This window comes from Phyllobates terribilis, unplaced genomic scaffold (assembly GCF_046119375.1).
Source record: "Phyllobates terribilis strain yellow unplaced genomic scaffold, ASM4611937v1 Scaffold_1__5_contigs__length_1240528914, whole genome shotgun sequence".
In the NCBI taxonomy this organism is placed as follows: domain Eukaryota; kingdom Metazoa; phylum Chordata; class Amphibia; order Anura; family Dendrobatidae; genus Phyllobates; species Phyllobates terribilis.
In genome coordinates, this window is record NW_027362761.1 from 1152142146 (window position 1) to 1152169201 (window position 27056).

The following is a 27056-nucleotide window of genomic DNA, read 5'->3' on the forward strand; positions in this document are numbered from 1 at the left end:
AATTGATCATAATGTCCTTGCAAAACCCTGATATGGACTTCGCTCAGTTCAATGACAGGGTAATCTGTGCACTGCGGGAGCCAACCTATGCCGACACTGAGCCCACTAAACGCACAGCAATTCTGTACCACCAGGGGGCAGCATCTTTGCCTCAAACAACTGTTGAACCATATGCTCAGACACAGGGTGAAGACTCCACTGCAGATTTGCGCTTGCAAGTCAAGGAACTGACTAAGGGTATGGCTACATTGCTTAAAACTGTCCAGTCTCTACAGGTGTCTTCCCCTACAGAGAGGATCCAGCTAGCATCGAGCCCGGATGACCTGCCATGGCGACAACAGAGGAGGAGACCACCGACCTACGCCAGGAGAAGGCCAACAGACTACTTCGACCCATTCGGAAGACCCATCTGCCGACGCTGTGACAAGGTTGGTCACATTGTGTAACGGGTCTGGGAGGTGGAACCTCTGAGCAACTATACAAAGGGGCAGTCCTTGTAAGGAAGCGGGTGGCTCCCAGGGAAGGCGGGCAGGTAGTCACGGCAAGTGACAGGGACAGTCTCTGGGTAGAAAGGCAGGAAGTCACGGCAAGTGACGGGGACAGTCTCTTGACAGGCGGATGGTCACGGCAAGTGACAGCAGGGAAAGAGTCTCTAGACGGGCAGGTGGTCACGGCAAGTGACAGCAGGGAAGAGTCTCTAGATAGGCTATCAGGCAGGTAGCAGGTGAGCGCTCCCAGGTGAGCGGGCAAGAGTCTCTGGACAGGCAGGTGGTCACGGCAAGTGACGGCAGAGCCTCCAGGTAGGCTAGCAGGCAGGTAGCAGATGAGCGCTCCCAGGTGAGCGGGCAAAAGTCTCTGGACAGGCAGGTGGTCACGGCAAGTGACGGCAGAGCCTCCAGGTAGGCTAGCAGGCAGGAAGCAGGTGAGTGCTCCCAGGTGAGCGGGCAAGAGTCTCTGGACAGGCAGGTGGTCACAGCAAGTGACGACTTAGCCTCCAGGTAGGCTAGCAGGTAGGTAGCAGGTACGCGCTCCCAGGTGAGCGAGTAAGAGTCTCTGGACAGGCAGGTGGTCACAGCAAGTGATGGCTAAGCCTCCAGGTAGGCTAGCAGGTAGGTAGCAGATACGCGCTCCCTGGTGAGCGAGTAAGAGTCTCTGGACAGGCAGGTGGTCACAGCAAGTGACGGCTAAGCCTCCACGTAGGCTAGCAGGCAGGTAGCAGGTGAGCTCTCCCAGGTGAGCGAGTAAGAGTCTCTGGACAGGCAGGCAGGTATCAGGCAGGTATCTGGCAGGTACTTCCTGGTCCGCAGGCGGACTGATCCATAGACAGTCTGGCAGGTGCTGGAAGGCAGACTGTCGGACCACAGGATAGCAAGCAGGTAAGCAGATATCAGGCAGGTATCAGGCAGGTATCTGGCAGGTGACTGGCAGGTAACTGGTAACGGGACCTGAGGGCTGAAGCAGAGTTGAAAGGCTTTGCAACAACATTGCTCGGGCACCTCCATTTTGGAGGAGGTGCCTTATATATGGTGAGGTCCTCCGGCCATTGGCCGGGGACTCCTTAGGACGGCGCGCGCGTCCCCTTTAAGAGAGGGGGAGCGCGCGCGCCCTAAGCACAGAGGCCGGGAAGCAGCGCGCGCTGCCAGCAGAGCGGGAGGAAGCCGCCGGGCACGGAGCGGAGAGGTGAGGGGAACGGCGTCCCTGTCTGGCAGGAGGCAGGGACGCCGACGCTACAGTACCCCCACCTTTAGGCCCCCCCTTTTTTAGGCCAGAGAGAAATTTATCAAGGATGAGCGGGGCATGGATGTTCTCCCGGGGCTCCCATGTTCTCTCTTCAGGACCAAACCCCTTCCAATCCACTAGAAAAAAGGACTTTCCTCTTACCCTTTTGGTGGCCAGAATGTTCTCTACCTCAAACTCATTTTCAGCGGAAACCGGAGCAGGAGGCGTACCTGTAGACTTGGAAAAAGAGTTAAGTACCACGGGTTTGAGTAGAGATACATGGAAGGAGTTAGGAATCCCCAAATTGGCCGGGAGTTTCAATTTATAGGCCACCGGGTTGATTTGTTTGATAACTTCCAGTGGGCCGATGAACCGAGGCCCTAACTTGTAGGAAGGAATCTTGAGCCGGACATACTTGGACGAGAGCAAGACCTTATCTCCAGGACGGAATTGTGGTGGATCCAGACGTCTTTTGTCAGCCTGTTTCTTCATCCGCTCGGATGACTGAAGAAGTGCGGATCTGGTACTCTCCCAAATGGAGGAAAATTTGCTAACGAGAGATTCCGCAGCCGGATTGTCCACCGAGGTGGAGACGGGAAACGGGATCTGAGGATGCTGACCGAAGACTACAAAAAACGGGGATTTGGAGGAAGATTCGCTCTCGTGATTATTGTAAGAAAATTCGGCCCACGGTAAAAGATCCACCCAGTCGGAATGGTGAGCATTAACAAAGTGCCGGAGGTAACTGGTTAAAATTTGGTTGATCCGTTCTACTTGGCCATTGGACTGTGGGTGATATGCAGAAGAAAAGTCCAAGGTGACCCCCAGCAGTTTACACATGGCTCGCCAAAAACGAGAGGTGAACTGAACCCCTCGGTCGGATACGATGTGGAGAGGAAGACCGTGTAGACGGAAGACATGATGGATAAAGTCTTTAGCTAACTCTGATGCAGATGGGAGACCCGGCAGGGGAATAAAGTGAGCCATTTTGGAAAAGCGGTCAGCGACCACCCATATGACCGTACAACCGGCAAAGACAGGGAGGTCCGTTATAAAGTCCATAGCTATATGTTGCCACGGGGCAGCAGGTACAGGAAGAGGAAGGAGACGGCCGGCTGGCAGATGTCTCGGAACCTTGTTGTGGGCACAGGACACACAGGCTGAAACAAAGTCTATTATGTCCTTGTGCAGGGTAGGCCACCAGTAATGCAGGGAAATAAGCTGGAGGGTCTTTTTCTGACCAGCGTGGCCAGCTAGCTTGGTCGAGTGTCCCCAGTGTAGAACCTTCTCACGATCAGAAACAGTTACGAACGTCTTACCGGGTGGAAGACAATTTAGATGCACGGGGGCCACCTGCATTACTCTGGCGGGGTCAATGATGTGTTTAGGCTACTCCTCAAGATCAGAGACCAAAAAGGATCGGGATAAGGCATCAGCTTTGATGTTTTTGTCAGCCGGGCGAAAATGAAGAATGAAATTAAAGCGGGCGAAGAACAAGGACCACCGGGCTTGGCGCGGGTTAAGTCTCTGGGCACTCTGGAGGTAAGCGAAGTTCTTGTGGTCCGTGTAAATTATTACCGGGTGAAGAGCCCCCTCGAGCAGGTAACGCCATTCCTCCAGTGCCAGCTTAATGGCCAACAATTCTCAGTCTCCTATAGAATAATTGCTCCGATGAGGAGAAGAGTTTGGAGAAGAAGCCGCAGGTTACCATTCTTCCGGAAGACGACTTTTGGGTAAGTACTGCTCCGGCTCCGGAGGAGGAAGCGTCGACTTCTAGAAAGAATTGTTTGTTGCCGTCTGGACGATGCAGCACAGGGGCGGAGGAAAAAGCTCGTTTTAAGGAAAGGAAGGCCTCCTCTGCTTCGGGCGGCCATTCTCAGGGATTAGCGCCCTTACGGGTGAGCGCCGAGATAGGGGAAGTCCGGGAAGAGAAGTGCGGAATGAAGAGGCGGTAGTAGTTGGTGAAGCCCAGGAACCGCTGAATAGCCTTCAACCCCTCTGGTCGGGGCCACTTCTGGATGGCAGACAGTTTCTCAGGGTCCATTTGTAGGCCGGTCTGAGAGATTATGTAGCCCAGAAACGGAAGCGAGGTCTGCTCAAAGAGACACTTCTCATATTTAGCGTAGAGGTGGTTCTGCCTGACCAGGACCTGACGAACATCCCTCCGGTGAGTGAGAAGATCCGGAGAGAAGACCAAGATGTCGTCCAGGTACACCACCACGCAGGAGTAGAGAAGGTCACGGAAGATGTCATTGACCAACTCTTGAAAGACGGCGGGAGCGTTACAGAGACCGAAGGGCATTACAAGGTATTCATAGTGACCGTCCCGGGTGTTGAATGCCGTCTTCCATTCATCCCCCTGACGGATACGGACCAGATTATACGCCCCACGGACGTCCAACTTGGTGAAGATTCTAGCCCCCCAAAGACGGTCATATAATTCAGGAATGAGCGGAAGGTGGTATTTATTCTTCACTGTGATCTGGTTAAGGCCTCTATAGTCTATACATGGACGGAGTGAGCCGTCCTTCTTTTTGACGAAGAAGCCTGCTCCCGCCGGGGAGGTAGATTTCCGGATAAATCCCCGGGTCAGATTCTCCTCAATATATTCAGACATGGACCGGGTCTCAGCAGCGGACAAAGGGTAAATACGCCCACGGGGAGGAGTAGCGCCGGGCATCAGGTCAATTGGGCAGTCATATGGTCTATGAGGGGGTAATGTCTCTGCCTCTCTTTTATTAAAAACGTCCGCAAAAGACCAATAGGGAACCGGTAGGCCGGGTAGATTGGCTGGGGTAGGAGAAGGACGGGCAGGATGAACGGGAACTAAACAAGTCTTATGGCAGTCCTGACCCCAGCGAAGAACTTCCCTGGTCTGCCAATCAAGCACGGGTGCGTGTTTCTGGAGCCAAGGTAGGCCTAGCAAGAGGGCGTGAGAGAGTCCAGGCAGAACATGAAAGAAGATGCTCTCAGAGTGCAGCATTCCCACCTGCAAAGTTATGGATTCGGTGATGAGTTGGATGGGATGAGGTAAGAGACCTCCATCCACGGCGGCGACAGATAAGGGTACAGCCAGAGGTTTGGTGGGAATGCGGTATTTCTCTACCAGGGACTGAGAAATGAGATTTCCGGCAGCTCCAGAGTCGAGTTGAGCCAGTTCAAAATAACGGTTCTCCCCGCAGATGATAGAGACCGGCAGCATTAGAGATGGAGAGGGTTTATTTCTGTCTAGGGCGACCTCTCTGAGCGACCCTAGACACAGGCGTTTCCCGACCTCTCTGGGCAGGAACGGATCCGGTGCTCCTTACTGCCACAGTAGAAGCAGCTCCCCTCGGCACGGCGTAATTCTTGACGGGTCTTGACCATCTTGGTCTGGTCGACCTGCATAGGCTCAGGTGAGTGCGCCGGGGGAGTAACAGAGGAAGTGACGGGTCTCTGGAAGGTAGGGGCAAGGCGTGGAAACCTCCTCTCACGGGTGGCCTCTTTGGTGCGCTCCTGGAACCGGATGTCAATCCGGGTGGCAAGTGTAATTAAGTCGTCGAGAGTGGTAGGAATGTCCCGACCGGCGAGTTCATCTTTAATACGGCCGGACAGACCCTCCCAGAAGACGGACACCAGGGCGTCGTTATCCCAGGCAAGCTCCGAAGCAAGGGTACGGAACCATATGGCATATTGACCCATGGTGAGACTTCCTTGACGGAGGCGTAGCAGAGATGAGGCGGATGAAGTCTTCCGTCCTGGTTCGTCGAAGACTTTCCGGAAAGCCATGAGAAAGGCTGGCAGGTTGGACACCAGGGGGTCTCCTCTCTCCCATAGAGGATTTAGCCAAGCCAGCGCCTCCCCCGTGAGATGGGGCATAATGAAGGCTACTTTGGCTCGGTCGGTGGAAAACTGATGTGCCAACAGTTCGAAATGCAGAGTGCACTGATTAATGAAGCCCCGTGCCTGGACGGGATCTCCGCCAAAACGAGGCGGGGCGGAGAGGCGGGGACCGGGAAGAGATGCCATGGTATTGATGGGCAGCGGTGGTGCCAGGGTTGTAAGTGTGCGAGTGGAGGCAGCTCCCGATGAGGCAGTAAATGTGTCCAGGCGGGAGTTAACACTACGCAGGTGACTCAGGATGGACTCCTGTTGGGACCTCTGATGGGAAAGTTCATGACATAGGTCCGAGAGCGAGGGAGCTTGGGTGCCACCGGGTTCCATGGCCCGAGCAAACTGTAACGGGTCTGGGAGGTGGAACCTCTGAGCAACTATACAAAGGGGCAGTCCTTGTAAGGAAGCGGGTGGCTCCCAGGGAAGGCGGGCCGGTAGTCACGGCAAGTGACAGGGACAGTCTCTGGGTAGAAAGGCAGGAAGTCACGGCAAGTGACGGGGACAGTCTCTTGACAGGCGGATGGTCACGGCAAGTGACAGCAGGGAAAGAGTCTCTAGACGGGCAGGTGGTCACGGCAAGTGACAGCAGGAGTGACAGCAGGGAAGAGTCCCTAGATAGGCTATCAGGCAGGTAGCAGGTGAGCGCTCCCAGGTGAGCGGGCAAGAATCTCTGGACAGGCAGGTGGTCATGGCAAGTGACGGCAGAGCCTCCAGGTAGGCTAGCAGGCAGGTAGCTGGTGAGCGCTCCCAGGTGAGCGGGCAAGAGTCCCTGGACAGGCAGGTGGTCACAGCAAATGACGGCTAAGCCTCCAGGTAGGTAGCAGGTACGCGCTCCCAGGTGAGCGAGTAAGTGTCTCTGGACAGGCAGGTGGTCACAGCAAGTGACGGCTAAGCCTCCAGTTAGGCTAGCAGGCAGGTAGCAGGTGAGCGAGTAAGAGTCTCTGGACAGGCAGGCAGGTATCAGGCAGGTATCTGGCAGGTACTTCCTGGTCCGCAGGCGGACTGATCCATAGACAGACTGGCAGGTGCTGGTAGGCAGACTGTCGGACCACAGGATAGCAAGCAGGTAAGCAGATATCAGGCAGGTATCAGGCAGGTATCTGGCAGGTGACTGGCAGGTAACTGGTAACGGGACCTGAGGGCTGAAGCAGAGTTGAAAGGCTTTGCAACAACATTGCTCGGGCACCTCCATTTTGGAGGAGGTGCCTTACATATGGTGAGGTCCTCCGGCCATTGGCCGGGGACTCCTTAGGACGGCGCGCGCGGCCCCTTTAAGAGAGGGGGAGCGTGCGCGCGCCCTAAGCACAGAGGCCGGGAAGCAGCGCGCGCTGCCAGCAGAGCCGGAGGAAGCCGCCGGGCATGGAGCGGAGAGGTGAGGGGAACGGCGTCCCTGTCTGGCAGGAGGCAGGGACGCCGACGCTACACATTGAAAGAGGATGTCCTTTAAACAAGCGACCCCTGGGGCAGCGGACCAACCTCCAGGAGTAAGGTCGATTCTACCCGTTGTGATCGATGACATCCCTTTAAACGCCCTCTTGGACACCAGTTCTCAGGTAACCACTATGCCTCACATGCTGTATAAATTGGGCTGATACTGACTTTACTCACCACCCTGATGGAGACTTAACAGTGATAGCGAGTAACAGTCAGCCCTTGCCTCAGGTGGGGTATAAAGAGGTTACCATTAAGGTGGGGAGGGTGGAACTTAAACCTCAAGGTTTGATAGTGGTTGATATTGACAAATCTGAATGTAACCCTATGGTCACCCTGGGTACTAATGTGATTGAAAAGTGTCTTAGTGAGATCATTGTACTCCTGCAAGAAGTATCTGAGATCGCCAACTCCAGGCAACAGTGGACCCTTCACAAGGAGATTAGAGCCCTCATGCAATGGCAGCAGGTAGAGTCGACCGGTGGAGAGATTGGCAGCGTAAGGGTGAGTGATCCCTACCCCATTGTGCTTCCCCCCAGGAGTGAGACTATCATATGGTGCAGAGCAGACATAGGTATTAGAGGCCGAGACTATCAGGCCTTAGTGGAGCCAGTTGACTCCGTCAGCAGGCCCACTGTCATGACCGCTAGAGGGGTGGTGGATGTCAGAAAGGGAAGAGTGCCAGTATGAGTGGTGAATTGTGGGGAGAAAGAAGCTAACTTGCCCAGGTATGCTACTGTAGGCAAGCTCTTTACTGTCAGTAACAATGCTATTCAGGCAGTAGAGCCCTTGGACCCCTCTGAGTCGACGAAGGACAGTTGGAGGACTTGTGTCAGAAAATGCACATTGGCATTGACTCCACTCCTTCACACCAGAAAAATGGGGTCTATCGAGAAGTCCAGGAGTATGAGAGGGTTTTCAGCAAGAACCCCATGGATTTTGGGCAGGTCAAGGGGATCCAACATCAAATCCCTACAGGAGATCACCCATGTATCAGAGAGAGGTATCATCCTGTCCCTCCTGCTCATTACCAGTGTGCCAAAGGTATGCTAAAAGAGATGAAGGAAGCAGGGGAAATAAGGGACAGCTGCAGCCCTTGGGCAGCTCCCTTGGTATTGGTCAAAAAGAAAGATGGTACCATGCGCATGTGTGTAGATTATAGGCAAATAAATAAAATCACTCACAAAGATGCCTACCCCTTGCCACGCATAGAGGAGTCACTAGCAGCATTAAAATCAGCCAAGTATTTCTCGTCTCTAGACTTAACCAATGGGTATTGGCAGGCTCCTGTAGCAGAGGCAGACAAAGAGAATACTGCTTTCACCACACCAATGGGGCTATGTGAATTCAACTGTATACCATTTGGGTTGTGTAACGCACCTGTAACCTTCCAGAGATTAATGGAGTGCTGCCTCGTGCACTAGAACTTTGAGACTGTGCTGTTGTATCTGGACGATGTCATAGTTTATTCCAGGACGTATGAGGACCACCTGAAACACCTGGCAGAATTGTTTGAAGCACTGTCCAACTTTGGTTTGAAGGTGAAACCATCAAAGTGTCACCTCCTGAAGCCCAAGGTGCAGTACTTAGGCCATGTCGTGAGCGCAGAAGGAGTGGCACCGGATCAAGACAAGGTGACTGTCATCCAAGACTGGCAAGTACCCACTACCGTCCGTGAGGTTTGACAATTTTGGGGGTTAGTCGGCTATTACAGACGCTTCATTAAAGGCTTCCCGAAAATGGCGACTGCCCTTCAAGACCTCTTAGTGGGCCACTCCAAAAAGGCCAGAACAAAGAGTTCCCCGATTGAGTGGAACACCAAATTGAACGAGTCCTTCAACAACCTTAAGCAGGCTCTCACCGGAGAAGAGATCCTGGCTTACCCAGACTATGGTCAGCCATTCATTCTCTACACTTATGCCTGCAACGTCGGTCTGGGAGCTGTCCTCTCTCAAGTACAACAGGGAAAAGAGAAAGTCATCGCCTATGCCAGTAGGAAGCTTCGTCCTACCGAGAGAAATCCTGCCAATCACAGTTCCTTCAAGTTAGAGTTCCTAGCTATCGTCTGTGCAGTGACTGAGAGGTTCAAGCACTACCTCGCCTCTTTCAAGTTTATCATCTACACCGACAACAACCCACTGACGTATCTGGAGACTGCAAAGCTCGGTGCCTTAGAGCAATGGTGGATGGCGCGGTTGTCCAGCTATGAATTCGTCATCAAGTATCGAGCTGGTAACAAAAACGCCAACACCGATGCCTTATCCCGCATACCGAACACTCCAGACTGGGAAGAAGACCCGGCAGGCCTGGAAGAGATCGAGATGCCAGCATTCCATCGCCAGGGAGCTTCCCAATGCTCCCACTGCCTGAATAACAAGCGCTCAGCAGTCCGAGAGTTCTCTCTCAATCCACTACCTCATCATGGTTGGGCGGAGATACTGAACAGCGATTCAGCCGTCCGCATGGTGAAGGAACTGCTTAGGACCGCTGATTCATCTCCCACTCCTGATTCACAACCAGAATTCTTACAGTTGTGGAAGGAAAGGAAGAAGTTGTTCTTCTATGAAGGCAAACTGTGTCGAAGGTCTATCAACTCCCGTACGCATGAGCTGGTGTGGCAGATCGTGGTCCCAAGAAAGGATGTACCGATGGTCCTTGAAGCCTACCACAACCAGGCAGGACACTTTGGATGGAAGAAGTTAGAAATCATCATCCGTGCTCGCTTCTTCTGGATGGGTATGAGACGGTCCATTGAAAAATGGTGTAGAGAATGCAGCCCATGTAACCTCAGAAGAAAAGATCGCAACAGCTAGAGGGCCCCCTTGCAGCCCATCATCACCAAGCAACCACTCGAAATAGTGGCTCTAGACCACGTGAAATTGTCCCCGAGTAGGTCAGGATACACTTATGCCTTGACGATAGTGGACAACTACTCACGCTTCCTAGTGGTGGTGCCAGTAAAAGATCAGACAGCAAGAACAACTGCCAAGGCCTTTCAAGAGTACTTCTGCAGACCCCACGGTCAGCTTGCTGGAAGAACTACAAGGAGAAGAAAGCCCACAGAGGTACAGATCAGCTCACAGGCATCGGAAAAACCTAAATATAAAGAGCAGAAGGAAGGCATACTCATCCCACCCAGTGGAGTGGACTCCACGTGCTTCCAGTCTGGCTGGACCCTGTACCTAATGACCAGTACCCCTCCTGGAATCAACTTGCAACCCTCATCAGTAAAGGTAAAGATTGAATTAATTTGCCTCCTTGCTTCTTTCACTTGCACTGCTCATCACAAACCCCATCATCACCCCAGGGGCCCGCTCCGGCTGAGGTGACTGATCTACCTTTCTGCACTACCATCTATCTCCTGGGGACCCCATATGCAGCGCTGGCCATCCCTGGCCAGATACCTCTGCTGGAGTCACGGATCATCCATAAACTATAATCCCCTATAAATAATTCCCCCTTTTCACCTGCCCGGTCAGGGCCACGGGACTGGACAATTGCCACCGTGATACCCCCGTCGGAGTACCAAGTACCCAGGACGACACGACCGCTTCATAAACACTAAGCCTGATTTAAACAACAGGTCATTGTCTGATGGCACTTTCCCTTCAATTAAAGTTAAATTGAACGATTCTACAAATACCTATTTATTTTACTCACTTATATATAGCGCTATTAATCCCACAGCACTTTACAGACATTATCATCACTGTCCCCATTGGGGCTCACAATCTACACTGTGTTCCAAATTATTATGCAAATAATATTTTCTCAGATTTTCCCAAATTACCTATATGAATTGCAGTCATTGTAATTTTCCAGTCAAATAACTATTAGAGTACAATTGAAAGGTTTTTGTACAAACTGCCTAAGATAACAGTATATTTAAAAAAAAAATAAAAAACTCAAACTGCACTCAAAATGCATGTTCCAAATTATTATTGGAACACAGTGTAGATTCCCTATCAGTATGTAACTGTGGGATCTGCAGAAGTCCTGTGGGGCAGACAGAGGTCCGGCTTTGACAGACAGAGGTCTGGCTTTGACAGACAGAGGTCTGGCTTTCAAAGCAGAGGTCTTCCAAAAATTCTGCACCCTGTATGGCTGTAAGAAGATCCGGACAACACCGTACCATCCGCAAAGTAACGGCCTGTGAGAGAAAATGAACCAAGTGGTGATCGACTTACTAAAGATAATACCACTAGAAGAACGCAACCAATGGCCTGAGAAGTTACCATACCTAGTCGAGTTGTATAACCACATTCCTATCGACTAACTTCACCCCGGCTTACTTGATGTGAGCAAGACCAGGTAAACCCCGCATCGACCTGGAGATGGGTGTCCTAACACCAGAAACCATACCTAGCCAGCCAGACACAGATTGAGATACTGAGAGACAACTACAGTACCGCATAGTCCAGCAGCGTGTAGAAGAAAGCCTGTAGCAGGCCAGGAAAAAACAAGAGAAAGACTACAATCAACATGCCCCTGCCTCTCCTTTGTTACCAGGAGAGCAAGTGTTGAAAAGGAAAAGAAGACAACATAAGCTAGATGATCAGTTGGAAGCTGAACCCTACACAGTCCTACCATCCAACTTTGACAGCAGCAAAGTGTGCTTCATCACCAAGGACGGAGGAAAAACCTCTGCTACTGTATCCAGAGACAACCTGAAAGTGTGCCCAGTCCAATTGCGCAAGAGAGATGGAAGTCCAGAAGTTCCTCAGCAAATAGAAGAGGCTGAAGCAAAGGTTCACACAATCCAAGGTGAATTTCCCAAGTCGTGGACACAAGTAAACAATGCAGTAGTAGTGCCAGTACTAACATTCACGCAGTTGACCACGCCAGACACATCAGAGACAGCGAATCCTCAAGAAGAAGAGCAGTTAACCCTAGCAACAGACACTTTACCTGCTTCGGATCAAGAGAATTTGCCTCCTGTCGGCAGTGAGCCTGTCGTACCTAAGGTAAACTCAAAGAGTCGCAAAAAGCTGCCAAGTATCCCCATAGTGCACAGGTCACAGCGTAGCACACAAGGACAAATCCCTAGTCGCTATAGACAGGACACATAGAACATGCTATAAACCTGTACATATGTTAAAGTGTGCTTTATTGTAACGTTGTTTAGAAATGTTGAAAAGGTTTGCGCCCACATGGACTAAATGTGAGACCCAGTAAGCAATACCCTTAAGTTGCCTACAAAGACTATTATAGGGACTTATAAGCTAAACTAAGAGTACCTAAAGGTGGACTAATGTACTTGCTGAGCACTCAATTCACCTTTCGGGGACTATTGCTCTTTTCTTTCCTTTTGCCTTAACGTGTCGTGGCGAGAGTCACATCGCGCTGTGACACCCAGCTGTGCTTGGTATCACAGATCCTAGAAGAGTGCATTGATGGATTCCTCCACAAGAGACCCCCATAAACATTCACACATCTTTACCTTCCACCTCAGACCAGCAGAGGTAGCCTGTTAGGGATATAAATAGGGAAGGTGGAGCTAGGCAGTTCAGTTCCTCTGGAGAGTTAAGCAAGTACAGACCTGAATACAGAGTCGAACTCAGTCTAGTCTAGTCTAGTTTAGAGTACAGAGTGATTCAGCAGTTTCTCTGAAGAGTTACCTCAGAGGACAGAGCCTGTTCCAGCTCCTGCAGCTGCTATCCTGCAGTGGAGCTCATCCAGACTAAGACTCAGTTGTAGCTCAGAATAGTGAGCTTAAGGTGTGCCGGCGCCATAAGATCGGTGAAGCGCGGCAAGCTGCCGTTAGTGTGAGTAGCCTAGTAAGGGCCCGAGTAGGCCGAAGGCGAGTGGAAAGTGAGTAGCAGTGGGGGCAGAGGAGCTTACCCAGCTCACCCCGAAACATTTACCGGACACCGGGTCTGAGCTTACCGGGATCTCTACGAAACCGTAAGGCATAACCGGAATCCTTGGAGAACTACAGGTCCCAGGTTCACCAGCGAGCTGATACGTAACAGAGCCAGGAGACACATAGGCCCCGTAAGCTGGGAGCGTGCACTCCAAGAAAAGACCCTACTACAACGTCAGCCGGTGCAGAACAGAGATAAAGTTAGGCCTAGCTTCAAGCAGGTCAGAAACTTACTACGCAGAGGTAAGAAACAGGAGGCCCTACACCCGCTCATTGGGGAGGATCCTAATATGCACCCTTCACCCTACAGTGCTCCGGAATGTGCCTGAATTTCCATCAGTAAAAGGTACTGAAGTGACTATCGTGTCTGTCACTGTTCTTTCTCTGACCCGGCTGGGTCTCGCCTGTCCTGTATCCCCCTCTCTGTATGCTGCCCTGAGGCCTAGCTCCACCTGTGGGGAGTTATGCCATTGAGCTGCCTTATCACCGGCCTCAGTGAACTGCCGCAGCGCTGGTGATTCTCACCAGAAGACACAGGTGGCATCACGAACTTTCATAAACTTAACAAACAATCCCCTTTTTAAAGCTGACCCAAGGGTACGGGCCCGGGAGCCGACCACCGCGACATCCCCAAGGTCAGGCAAAGGCCCGGGTACCGAGTCTTCCCCATTCCCCTGGGCGAGTCATCTTTCCTGGCATCACGAACAGGATCGGGTGCCCGCTGCAACGACAGAGTGTTATGCCCGTTGCCACCGGGTACTGTGCGCCTTTAATTAAAAACTGTGTACGTTAAACTGTGGTGAAGATTGCCGCCATTGTTGGGCCGCCGAGCGACAAGAAGGGCGTAACCGCGGGAAACTGAGGGACGTACCTGCAAAAGAGCGCGAAGCCCCGGACACGCCCCACGCTTCGACGTCAAACCAAGAAGCGCCAGGTCCTGGAAGGAGCGTCGCTGAACGCACTGACATAGGACGCAAGCGACGCAAGGTCCTGAATACGACCGTCACCTGCGGAGCTGCGGCCTACCGGAAGAAAAGAAAAAGAAGGTAGGCCACGGTTCGCAAGGGGGGCGCTAGAATGTCCGAGGAACAGCACGACGCCGGAATACCGGTTAACGGCCCTGATGTTCAACCCGCGCCCGACGCCGGGCAGGCCGAGGCGCCCGCTCCACCAGCAGCGCCTGTAACTCCTGTCATCCCCATAACTCTACCGTACATGCCGGGAGCAAAGTGGCTCCCCCAGTACAACGGCAAACCAGATACCCTGTATGGATTCAAACGGAAGATATGCAGTATCTTGGACATGTACTCTATGACAGGCAAGCAGAGGGCCGCTGTTGTATTAGGACAACTGACATGGTCGGCCGCAGACCAGGAGTCAGTGTCCGCAATCTTTAAAAAGCTACAGACTGTTTTTGAGGATCATACTGAGGCGGACCTCCGGATGAGGTTCTACAACTGTTTCCAACAGCCGGAGTACAATGTTCGGGACTATGCCTGGCGTCTACAAGGGGCCCTGCGGGCTCTGAAACAGGTTAGTCTGACCAGCATCGAGAATGTAAACAAAATGCTGAAGGAACAGTTTGTCCGGGGACTGAGGTCTCCAGAGGAGCGCAGGACTGTGCGTTGGTGGTCCTTAGATCATCCAGATGCCACCTTTGACAATCTTAAGGACATGGCTATAAAAGGACTGCAGCCCCTGGAAACAAATGCCATCCAATGTTACCAGGGTGGGGTTATCCCAGTGCCTGCTACACCCACCTTTTCCCCAGTGGCTACTGAAGCCAAGGTTCCAGCAACGTCCCCTAGAGAGCTGGACAGTCTGCGCTCTGAAGTGCGCCAGTTGAGCAAAACCCTGACCACTGTGCTGAGTGCCCTGCAGCTGCGGACGGAGCCTGAGGAAGGAGGGAAAATCCTGTTAGCCAATAGCCCTGAGGATGTCCCCTGGATGCGAAGGAGGAGGAGGACAACACCACCCTCTACGAGGATCAGTGACCAGCGCCGTCCACAGAAGGACCCTACCTGCTACCGCTGCCGCAAGACCGGACACACTGCCCAGAATTGTCCTTTAAACGAGAAAACCCTGGGGCCGAGGGCCGACACCCAGGAGTAAACTCCCCAGGCCCATCAGACTGGTACAACAGGTTCGTCGGAGGAAGACCTTTCCTGTCCATTGTGCTGGACGGCATCCCGACGCACGCTTTGCTGGACACAGGATCACAGGTAACCATAATGCCTGACGTCCTCTACAAGAGGTTCTGGTCCATGGACGACCTACGTCCGCCAGCTCCAAATCTTTCTGGTTTATGCCTCAAATGGACTCCCCCTTTACCTAATCGGGGTTAAGAATGTGGCTGTAAAGGTGGGGAGAGTGGAGCTGAAGGACCAGGGGCTAATTGTAGTAGAGACTAATCCTGATGATACCAATCCGTATATGGTACTAGGCACTAACATTGTTGGTAACTGTTTGGGAGAAGTTGTGTTCTTACTCCAACAGATAGCTGACACTGCCAGACCAGGACAGAGGAGGGTGCAGCAGAAGGAGATCCGAGTCCTGATGTACCAACAGCAAGTAAGGTTAACACATGGTGAAATCGGTAATGTGCGGGTGACGGACCCCATACCCATTGTGATCCCCCCAATGAGTGAAATGCTTATCTGGTGTAGGGCTGCTATAGGTCTTAGAGGACAGAGCTACCAGGCGGTAGTAGAATCCCTTTGCTCTGAGCACAGACCCATGCTCTTAACCGCCAAAGGAGTGGTAGATGTACGCAATGGGAGGGTGCCCGTCTGTCTTCTCAACTATGGGGAAAATGAGGTCAGATTGCCACGTTATGCCACTGTTGCCAAATTACATGCTGTAAATAACAACTGCATTCACAAGGCAGAGTCCTTAGCCTCACCAGATGAAGTGGAGGATAATGACCCTGCAACCCAGGTGGAGGATTGGTGTCAACAGCTCCATGTTGGGACAGACACCACTCCTGCCCATCAGAAACAGAGTGTACACCGGGTGGTTCAAGAATATGCGCAGGTGTTCAGTAAACATCCACTTGACTTCGGGAGGATTAAGGGGGTTCAACACCATATCCCCACAGGTGACCATCCACCCATCAAAGAACGTTACAGGCCTATACCACCAGCACACTACCAGAAGGCTAAGGAAATGCTGCATGACATGAGAAAGGCGGGGGCAATAAAGGATAGTTGTAGTCCCTGGGCAGCTCCCCTAGTGCTAGTTAGGAAAAAGGACGGGAGCATGAGAATGTGTGTAGATTACCGACAAGTAAATCGCATTACACATAAGGATGCATACCCTTTACCACGCATAGAGGAGTCCCTAGCTGCCTTAAAGTCTGCAAATTACTTTTCCACCCTTGACCGCACTAGTGGGTACTGGCAAGTAGCTGTGGCTGAGGAGGATCGGGAGAAGATCTACCCCGATGGGACTCTGCAAGTTCAACAGTATGCTGTTTGGACTCTGCAATGCCCCTGGAATGTTCCAGAGATTGATGGAGTGCTGCCTGGGACACCGAGACTGTGTTACTTTACCTGGACGATGTGATAGTGTACTCCAAAATGTATGAGGACCACTTGAAGCACCTGGCGGAGGTATTTGAGTCACTGTCCCGGTACGGGATGAAGCTGAAGCCCTCAAAGTGCCGCCTGCTCAAGAGAAAGGTACAGTACCTGGGGCACATTGTCAGTTCGGAAGGGGTAGCACCAGACCCGGAGAAGGTCACTGCCATCCAGAAGTGGCCGGAGCCGAAGAACCTCAAAGAGGTGCGTCAGTTCTTGGGACTAGTAGGATTCTACCGGAGGTTTGTAAAAGACTACACCAAGAAAGCAGCTCCTCTGCAAGACCTCCTGCTAGGGCAGTCCCCCAAAGGCAAAAATCCCCCATTCCACTGGGGTAAGAAGCAAGCCAAGTCGTTTCAGGAGATGAAGGAGATCCTGACAGGTGATGAGATCCTAGCCTACTCTGACTACAGCCAACCGTTCCTGCTGTATACTGATGCCAGCAACGAAGGACTGGGAGCTGTCTTAAGTCAGAAGCAGAATGGCCAAGAGAAAGTGATCGCATACACAAGCAGGAAGCTCCGCCAGACCGAGAGGAACCCAGAGAACTATAGCAGCTTTAAGTTAGAGTTCCTGGCCTTGGTCTGGGCCATCACTGAAAGGTTCAAGCACTATCTAGCCTCCAGTAAGTTCACTGCCTTCACTGATAACAACCCCTTTATCCATCTTGAAACAGCTAAGCTACGAGCACTGGAACATCGATGGATGGCTCGGCTGTCAAATTATCAATTCACAATTAAATACCGGGTGGGCCGCAAGAACGCCAACGCCGATGCCCTGTCCAGGATGCCTCACCAGTCAGACACGGAAGAAGTGGATGACCTGGAAGAGATTGAGATACCTGCCTTTCACCGGAATGGGATGATCCACGAGCAACGAGCCTCCAGGAGGCAGCGTGGAAAGACGTTAAACCCCCTGCCTCACCACAGCTGGAAAGAGACCCAGGACAGAGACCCGGTTGTCAGCCACATTAAGGAGCTGATAACCCAAGAAGGTGCCTCCCTGGAAAAAGAAGCGTCTCCGCAAGCAAAGCAGCTGTGGAACGAGAGAAGCCGGCTGTTTATCAACCGTGAGAAGCTATGCCGGAGGTACGTCAATCCAAAAACCCATGAGATGGTATGGCAGATAGTGGTCCCCAAGACAGACATCCAAATGGTGTTGGAGGCCTACCACGATCAGGCGGGGCACTTTGGCTGGAAAAAGCTAGAGACCCTGCTGAAGTGTCGATTCTACTGGGTAGGAATGCGCAGCTCCATTGAGCGGTGGTGCCGGGACTGTGGACCCTGTGGCCTTAGAAGAAAAGACTACAGCAGCCAGAAGGCACCCCTGCAACCCATCAAGAAGACTCGACCCCTGGAGATCGTGGACCTGGACCATGTCAAGCTGTCCCCCAGCCGGTCAGGGTACTTTTATGCTCTGACCATGGTGGTGTTAAGATCTGCTACAAGCACTAAGGAAAGAAAGGAGATCTGTCCCTACAATAGAACTAAGCTAGATCCCTACGAAGTAACGGGGAACCTGATCCTGCGATCAGACCCGCTAAAGTCCTCGGCTAGTCTGTACGAAGACCTATAGATGCAAGGGAGGGATCCCTACAAGAACTAGGGACTGGGATAAAGTTGGACACCTCCTAGCAGAAATTGTAGCAGTAAAAGACAAACAATCAACATAGAACATAAAGGTCCGAAGACCTAGCTAAACTGACTGAGAAAGGTAACTAAGCACTAGGCTAACTTAAGAGTAGAAATTACAATGAAGTCCAGCAAGGCCAGGAGGGCGGAGCAGGATTAAATAGGCAAAAAAGGTCATGTGACCAGCAAGATAGAAAAAACCTAACAGGAGAGTTCTAACAGGTGGATCACTACTCACGTTTCCTGGTGGTCGCCCCCGTCAAAGACTTGACGGCAGAGACAGCAGAAAAGACATTCCAGGCGTGTTTCTGCAGACCTCATGGATACCCTGAGCAGGTGCTGACGGACCAAGGCCCTGCCTTTGAGGCTGAGTTGTTCAAGGAGTTCTGCCATCTATATGGGTGTAAGAAGATAAGAACTACACCGTACCACCCACAAACCAATGGTCTCTGTGAGAAGATGAATAACATCATCATCGACCTGCTAAAGACCATACCACTTGAGGAAAGAAATCAGTGGCCAGACTTACTACCTGACCTAGTAGATCTGTATAATCATATACCAGTAAGTTCCACCAATTGCACTCCGGCATATCTCATGCAGGCAAGGCCAGGAAAGCTGCCCATGGATCTGGAGCTTGATGTTGTTGAGCCTGAAGCTGATATGACCACTGAGGACTGGGACACGGCCAGACAGCACCAGTACAGAAGAGTACAAGCCTGTGTCAAGGACAGTCTCTCCCGGGTGAGAGAAAAGCAGGAGGTGAACTACAACAAAAACGCGCCCGCAGAACCCTTCACACCTGGTGAAGTAGTATTGAAAAGGAAAAGACGAAACCACAAACTTGATGACCAGTGGGAGAGAGAACCCTAAACTGTGTTACAGTCAAGATTTGATAATAAGAAGACCTGCATAATTAGTAGAGATGGAGGAAGAACGTCTGCAACAGTGTCCAGGGACCACCTAAAGTTGTGTCCAGATCTACTTAAACCCCAAGAAGAAGTGCCTGACCTGTACAGACCTGAATACAGAGTCGAGCTCAGTCTAGTCTAGTCTAGTTTAGAGTACAGAGTGATTCAGCAGTTTCTCTGAAGATTTACCTCAGAGGACAGAGCCTGTTCCAGCTCCTGCAGCTGCTATCCTGCAGTGGAGCTCATCCAGACTAAGGCTCAGTTGTAGCTCAGAATAGTGAGCTTAAGGTGTGCCGGCGCCATAAGATCGGTGAAGCGCGGCAAGCTGCCATTAGTGTGAGAAGCCTAGTGAGGGCCCGAGTAGGCCGAAGGCGAGTGGAAAGTGAGTAGCAGTGGGGGCAGAGGAGCTTACCCAGCTCACCCCGAAACATTTACCGGACATCGGGTCCGAGCTTACCGGGATCTCTATGACCCAGTAAGGCATAACCGGAATCCCTGGAGAACTATAGGTCCCAGGTTCACCAGCGAGCTGATACGTAACAGAGCCAGGAGACACATAGGCCCCGTAAGCTGGGAGCGTGCACTCCAAGAAAAGGCCCTACCACAACGTCAGCCGGTGCAGAACAGAGATAAAGTTAGGCCTAGCTTCAGGCAGGTCAGAAACTTACTACGCAGAGGCAAGAAACAGGAGGCCCTACACCCGCTCATTGGGGAGGATCCTGATATGCACCCTTCACCCTACAGTGCTCCGGGATGTGCCTGAATTTCCATCAGTAAAAGGTACTGAAGTGACTATCGTGTCTGTCCCTGTTCTTGCTCTGACCCGGCTGAGTCTCGCCTGTCCTGTATCCCCCTCTCCGTACGCTGCCCTGAGGCCTAGCTCCATCTGTGGGGAGCTATACCATCGAGCTGCCTTATCACCGGCCTCAGTGAACTGCCGCAGCGCTGGTGATTCTCACCAGAAGCCACAGGTGGCGTCACAAACTTTCATAAACTTAACAAACAATCCCCTTTTTAAAGCTGACCCCAGGGTACGGGCCCGGGAGCCGACCACCGCGACATCCCCAAGGCCAGGCAAAGGCCCGGGTACCGAGTCTTCCCCATTGCCCCTGGGCGAGTCAGCGCCTTCGCACTTCCTTGGAGACCTCAAAAACCGTCGGCGTGGCCAAAGAGAATATGCATATACGGTCTGTGTGCCCTGTAGCGACGCCCAGGGACGATACCTCAAATTAAAAGGTGGTTTGGGGTGGTTATCCACTAATGCACTACAACGCAGTGTTTGCCGTTTTTACAACGTTTTTATGACTTCATACCATGTTATTTGTTATTATGAAAATGTTTTATGTTATTTACCAATACCCTGTATTTTATGTCTTTACAGTCTGGGACGTACTGTGATTCACTAGGGGGGAATGTGGCGAACCTGCGGTCCAGCGCCACAGTGGCATCGCCTCCCTAACCGGGGAGTGGTATCATGTCTGGAGGAAAATGAAGCTCCCTACATCAGGTATCCACTCATCCACACACACGCCTCATCCCTTACCAGAAGGAGGAATACAAGTACCTAGTTTTAGGAGAGTCAGGGCTTTTCCTGGCTGGGGGGGGAGTCAGAGAGTTCCACAGAGAGAGTGTGAGGAGAGGAAGGGAGAAGAGTCTGGAGGGGACAAGAGCTCTGGGAGGTCAGGGTCTGTTTAGGAAGACTGGCCCCAGGCTCATGCTGAGAAGAGGACACCAGAGTGCTGGGCTAGTCAGGGGATTGCAAGCCCCAGCAGCCAAGTCTGGAAACCAGAGGAATACAACATTTTCTGGTCACACGTGTAGGCCAACAGCACAGCAGAATAGAGAGCCAGGAGCTGTAAGACACAGTACAGCACTCTGTTAGGCTCGCTCTGCTTGCTGGAATAACTACAAGGAGAAGAAAGTACACAGAGGGACAGATCAACTCACAGGCATCTGAAAAACCTAAATATAAAGAGCAGAAGGAAGGCATACTCATCCCACCTGGTGGATTGGACTCCATGTGCTTCCAGTCTGGCTTGACCCTGTACCTAATGACCAGTACCCCTCCTGGAATCAACTTGCATCCCTCATCAGTAAAGGTAAAGATTGAATTAATTTGCTTCCTTGCTTCTTTCTCCTGAACTGCTCATCACAAACCCCATCATCACCCCAGGGGCCCGCTTCGGCTGAGGGGAGTGATCTACCTTGCTGCACTACCATCTATCTCCTGGGGACCCCATATGCAGCGCTGGCCATCCCTGGCCAGATACCTCTGCTAGCGTCACGGATCATCCATAAACTATAATCCCCTATAAATAATTCCCCCCTTTCACTTGCCTGGTCAAGGCCACCGGACTGGGCAATTGCCACCGTGATACCCGCGTCGGACAGTCTGCCCGGTTACCAAGTACCCAGGACGACACGACTGCTTCATAAACACTAAGCCTGATTTAAACAACAGGTCATTGTCTGATGGCACTTTCCCTTCAATTAAAGTTAAATTGAACGATTCTACAAATACCTATTTATTTTTCTCACTTATATATAGCGCTATTAATTCCACAGCACTTTACAGACATTATCATCACTGTCCCCATTGGGGCTCACAATCTAGATTCCCTATTAGTATGTCTTTGGAGTGTGGGAGGAAATCGGAGAACCCCGAAAAAACCCACGCAAACCCGGGGAGAACAAACTTCTTGCAGATGTTGTCCTTGGTGGGATTTGAACCCAGGACCCCAGCACTGCAAAGCAACAGTGCTGCCAACCTTATTGTATTATTGTACTAGGTCAAAGACTATGCAATTAAAAGTGCTTACTGGATAAAATATATTGATTATCTATAGGTTGGTCCCTCATCAATATTAGATCAGGCAGGGTCTGAAACCAGGCACCAGGATGATCTGCAGGACCTGGGAACGGGTATTACACAATGTATGGAGCTGTGCTGTGTCAGAACTATTCACTGTTTACATCCAGCTAACAGGTTAAGTTGAAAACTACTGATTGCTGCGGGTGCCGGTTGTTGGAACATCATTTGATATGGGGTCTTATTTATTTTGCGGTCTAAAATGGAGTTTGAATTAGTTCAGGGGTGTAGTGTGGGGTCTTAATTAATTTAGAGGTTGGATGTAAGAGTCTGATTAATGTAGATATTTGATTAATTTCGGGGTTTGTTCTGAGGTCTAAAACTTTTTTAGAGTTCTAGTGTGGAATGTCAAATTTGGGATCTAGTCTCTTAGGGGTCCAGATTAATTTTGAAAAACAGAATCTTACGGTAAATCATTTTAGGGTTTGACTTCTGGGGTCTGAGTTAATTTTCCTGTGGGCGATCTGATTTGATTGTGGGGTCAGAAGTCTGAATTAATTCTTATGTCTGGTGTTGGGTCTGAATTATTAAGGAGTCTGGTCTGGGTTTTCAATTAAATTGGGGGTAGGAGTGGGCTAAATTAATTTTGCTTGTTACTTGTTTTTACCCATATTTCTTGTTTTGGAAAGATGAAAATTGTATGGGTTCCTGGAGATAATTATTTTTTTTTTACTAGGGGTATCCGAATGATAAACAGGTTGGGAAACCTTGATGTAATGTTATGAATTTGGGAAATGAAAACAAACTACACCATTACATGCACTGGGTAAACTGAAATGGACTTGGGCATCTGAGTTGACTGTAAACTGAACTGCGGCAACTAGTGCCAGGCAGGCCAAGTAAAATAAGGAGACACAGTTTTAACTCCTTTCAAATCATAATTCAGATCACAGATAAAGTGGAAAAGAAAGAAAAAACCAATCTGGAGATGGTTCATAGGAGGGCAACCAAAGTAATACACAATATTAGAATTCGTGCAGATGGCCGTAGATTCTCTTATACAAGAGAATCGTGCCAATTATACAAATGACACTGCGATCAAACTCTGATCAGAGTGTCAACATAGTGTGATCTGAGAAAATAAGAGCACACCGAGGAGAAGAAGGAGAACAAAATATCTCCATCTTCTCCATTGTGCCAGTGCGCAGAAATCGGACTACACTGAGATGGAATCCAAGTGCAGTTCGATAATTTCCATGTACTCATTGACTTGCATGGACGAGTGTGATCCGAATATTGGATCAATCTCGGACATGTGCATAACCCCATAGAATAACATTGGTCTGGGTGAGATCCGATGTTTTGTCGGTTCGAACTTGGACTGACGATTATCAAATTATAATTCTACCATCTGCACATGCTCTTATAAATGGAGCTTTTATGCAAAAGGTCCAGCAGACGAAACCTTCAACTGGAGACAATCACCTTTCACCAGGATCTACTACTTATAGACTAATTCACAAATAATCTATTACATTACATGCTCTGTGTGTACAATGAAAACTACATTACAATGTAATTATAGGAAGATGTGCACATATTTATTATAGGTGAAAGGTAGACCCTCAGAATAATTTCCTTATCCCAACACTGAATATCTCATAAATGTTTATAACAAGAAGAAAAATAGCATCAGTAAACAGCAACTTATTCCCGATTTCCAGGCTGTTACATTTTTTCCAACATTGCCCAGAAGATATACAAAGAACTCAACTATTTACTGGATTTGCAGACTACAGAGATCATCCAAGGAGAAAAATAATTAATTTAATTTAATGTACGTATATTCGACTCTAGATGATATCCATTAAAATAATATTAAATTGTCTCTGATTCTTAAAGCACCACTCCTGTGTTTTTTTTTATTTTAGCGCTGGAGTGGTGCTACTAAACTAAGTTCCTTGACCCTAGTATTATACTCTCCAGTCGCCGTCTTCAGCTCTACCTGGCGCCGCTCCGGTTCCGCACCGCCATCTTGTGACTGCAACTTCTGACTGACCGGAAGTCCGAGGTAACAGTCACAATCTCTCAGTGTAAGTCTATGAGATCCCTGTTCTGGCCTCATTTTGGCTCTCATAAACTTACATGGAGTTGTGAGTTCAGGATTGCTCTGGCAAACCCTGGAGTGATCCGACAGCACAGGACCGACCAGAGCAGCTTCTGGAACAGATGGAGATGGTGGCTGGCAAGTATGAGACTAGGGCAGGGAATTTAGCTTAGTAGCACCACTCCAGCGCTGAAACAAAAAAAAAAAGGCTGGAGTGTTTTTTTAAAGGGTTAAAATTAGAAATGTCTTATAAAAACAAGCAACTTTTTAATTTAACTCCCTTCTCAAGAACAGTGGGATTTTTACGTTTATAGTTTACTGCTCTATGGTTGGGTTACTTGTCACCTCTGCAGTCTATCAGGGGTAGGCAGTTTCCTAGGCATAGAATCAGCACTTGCAAGCTGTTTCCTAACCAGCTTGCAACCGCTGCTCTGAAGCTGGTTAAGTTTCACTGCCCCGAAGCTTCTATGATGCTGTAAAGACAAAGCTGCCTCTGCTTGTAACATGGAAGACACAGTTCAGACCAGCAGTGCAATCATGCTGCTGATCCAAACTGTAAATCTTCAGGAGTTCCTGGAGAAAGATTAGACAATCCATTTTAAATCTTACATCACGGAAGGATCCCTGCCATAATTTCATTATAGTGAATCCAATTAATATACAATAGTAACCTTTCAATCCTAAAAAGTCCAAGCTAGAAATCCCCATGAGTGGACGTCCACCTACCAGCTGGCTGACTCCGTTTTCTTCTTTCATTGTGTAATGTGTCCTCGCGTGACTTACCAAATGTTTTAAAGAAACTTTACGAATGGGACCAAAACAGAACTGCACGTTAATCATTAAACACATTTGCTTTTATTGGCCCCAATTTCACTGAATTATTTTTTATATCGATAAATCATTAACAATAATCAATAGAAAGTCACTCAGTTTATAAGCCATTTCAGGCAATTACTAGTTATGGGATGGACTTGGTGAACAGTCTGAGCTGGCACCGATACCTCCTGTAGCTTTACCATTCAGTTTATGAATATCACTGAAGCTTTTGGCTAGCTTTTCCTTTACTCGCAGAAAAACTTCTCCTCACTGACAATTAAGCAGGTATCAAAATACCATCAATCCAGCACCAAGAGTAGCACCGCCATCCAACCATAGCTGTATCCCTTTTCTTAAAATATCTATGTCCAAAACCCCCATTACAGATTTCGTCATATTTGACCAGAGAAATTCCATTGCTTTCACTTTTAATTTCTGTTTTCCTGTTAAAAAAAAACAAATATTGAGCAGATTCTGGGAAGGCAACATGCACATGGCAAGTCATCAGGACATTGTGTTCATCGGGACACGGTGGTAGTTGTCATACAACCGCTCTAATATTTATAGATGAATGTGCCCTAATAAAATGCAATATGGTCTGATAGCCCTGAGGCCCTTCAATGGCCTCTGTGCCGTCTCCCCATACAAGCTATGGGCACCAATTGTGTCACAATGATTTCTTGCAGATCTTGGGGGGGTAATGTTTCTCCTGGTGGAGACTGCCAGCGAGCATAGGGAGTTTTTGGTGGTCGGGCAATGCTTCTTGGGGTAAAAAAAGTTTGCAAATTACCTCTCTGTCAGAAGTAAGGAAATTGTTCATGTGACACCGTCAAAGTCTCTGTTTTAGGTTAGGGTCACACAAGCGTATATTTTTTCATCCAATAGAATCAGGCCAACTATGCAAATCACACTCTGGTGAAACTGTGATCACAATTTGACCAGAGTATGAGCAAAGTGTGATCCAATTCTCTCGGATGAGGAGAAGATGGAGGAAAAAATTTCTTCATTCTGTTAGTCTGTGGAAATCTGCTTCCCATGGACTTATTGGTAGGGATGAGTGAACTCGAACTGTAAAGTAAACCCCAAACCCAGACTTCTTACTGGACGTCCGGGTTACTGTTTGGGTTCGGCAGCCTGATAAAGCTTGTTGATAGACTGCAGCATAGCCAATCAACAGGCTTTAAGACTTGTTTATTGGCTTCCTGCCCCATCACAGCCATGTCAAGTAATAGCATGGTGTGATTGGCCGGCGCAGCACGTGACCAGGCCTGACAGTGTTAAAAAAAATAGATAATTTCAAAAAACAGGTTTACTGCGACAGAGAGGAGCCATAAGACCCCAGCGGCTGATTCTTCCTACTCCTGCACTCATTAAAAGCCTTTCACCTTCATATTGGCAGCACGGTGGCTCAGTAGTTAGCACTGCAGCCTTGCAGCACTGGGGTCCTGGATCAATTCCCACCAAGGACAACATCTGCAAGGAGTTTGTAGTGGGATGTTTACGTGGGTTTCCTCCGGGTGCTCCCTGTTTCCTCCCACACTCCAAAGACATACTGATAGGAAATGTAGATTAGCCCCACTGGGGACAGTGGACATAATGTCTGTAAAGCCCTGTGAAATTAATGGCGCTATATAAGTGAGTAAAATAAATAAATACACTGCTCAAAAAGATAAAGGGAACACTTAAACAATAGAATATAACTCCAAGTAAATCAAACTTCTGTCCACTTAGGAAGCAACACTGATTGACAATCAATTTCACATGCTGTTGTGCAAATGGAATAGACAATAGATGGAAATTATTGGCAATTATCAAGACACACTCAAAAAAGGAGTGTTTCTGCAGGTGGGGCCCACAGACCACATCTCAGTACCAATGCTTTCTGGCTGATGTTTTGGCCACTTTTGAATGTTGGTTGTGCTTTCACACTCGTGGTAGCATGAGACAGATTCTACAACCCACAGACTTTGCTCAGGTAGTGCAGCTCATCCAGGATGGCACATCAATGCGAGCTGTGGCAAGAAGGTTTGCTGTGTCTGTCAGCGTAGTGTCCAGAGTCTGAAGGCACTACCAGGAGGTAGGCCAGTACACCAGGAGATGTGGAGGGGGCCGTAGCTGGGCAACAACCCAGCAGCAGGACCGCTACCTCCGCCTTTGTGCAAGGAGGAACAGGAGGAGCACTGCCAGAGCCTTGCAAAATGACCTCCAGCAGGCCACAAATGTGCTTGTGTCTGCACAAACGGTTAGAAACCGACTCCATGAGAGTGGTATGAGGGTCCGATGTCCACAGATAGGGGTTGTGCTCACAGCCCAACACC

General features: G+C 49.9%; 1 protein-coding gene across 2 annotated transcripts in view; it reads right to left on the minus strand.

Annotated features, from left to right (window-relative positions):
- The window catches only part of SLC2A9 (solute carrier family 2 member 9), a 741777-nt gene that overhangs the window by 631360 nt on the left and 83361 nt on the right, over nt 1-27056 (minus strand). Inside the window, exon 1 of one of the 2 annotated variants that reach the window (XM_073648502.1) lies at nt 24649-24747. The exons of the other annotated variant lie outside the window; for it this stretch is intronic. Within the exon in view, the coding sequence (XP_073504603.1) occupies nt 24649-24678 (30 nt within the window). The 5' untranslated portion in view covers nt 24679-24747. Of the gene's footprint in view, nt 1-24648; nt 24748-27056 lie in introns of those variants that run through there. 2 annotated transcript variants of the gene reach the window in all.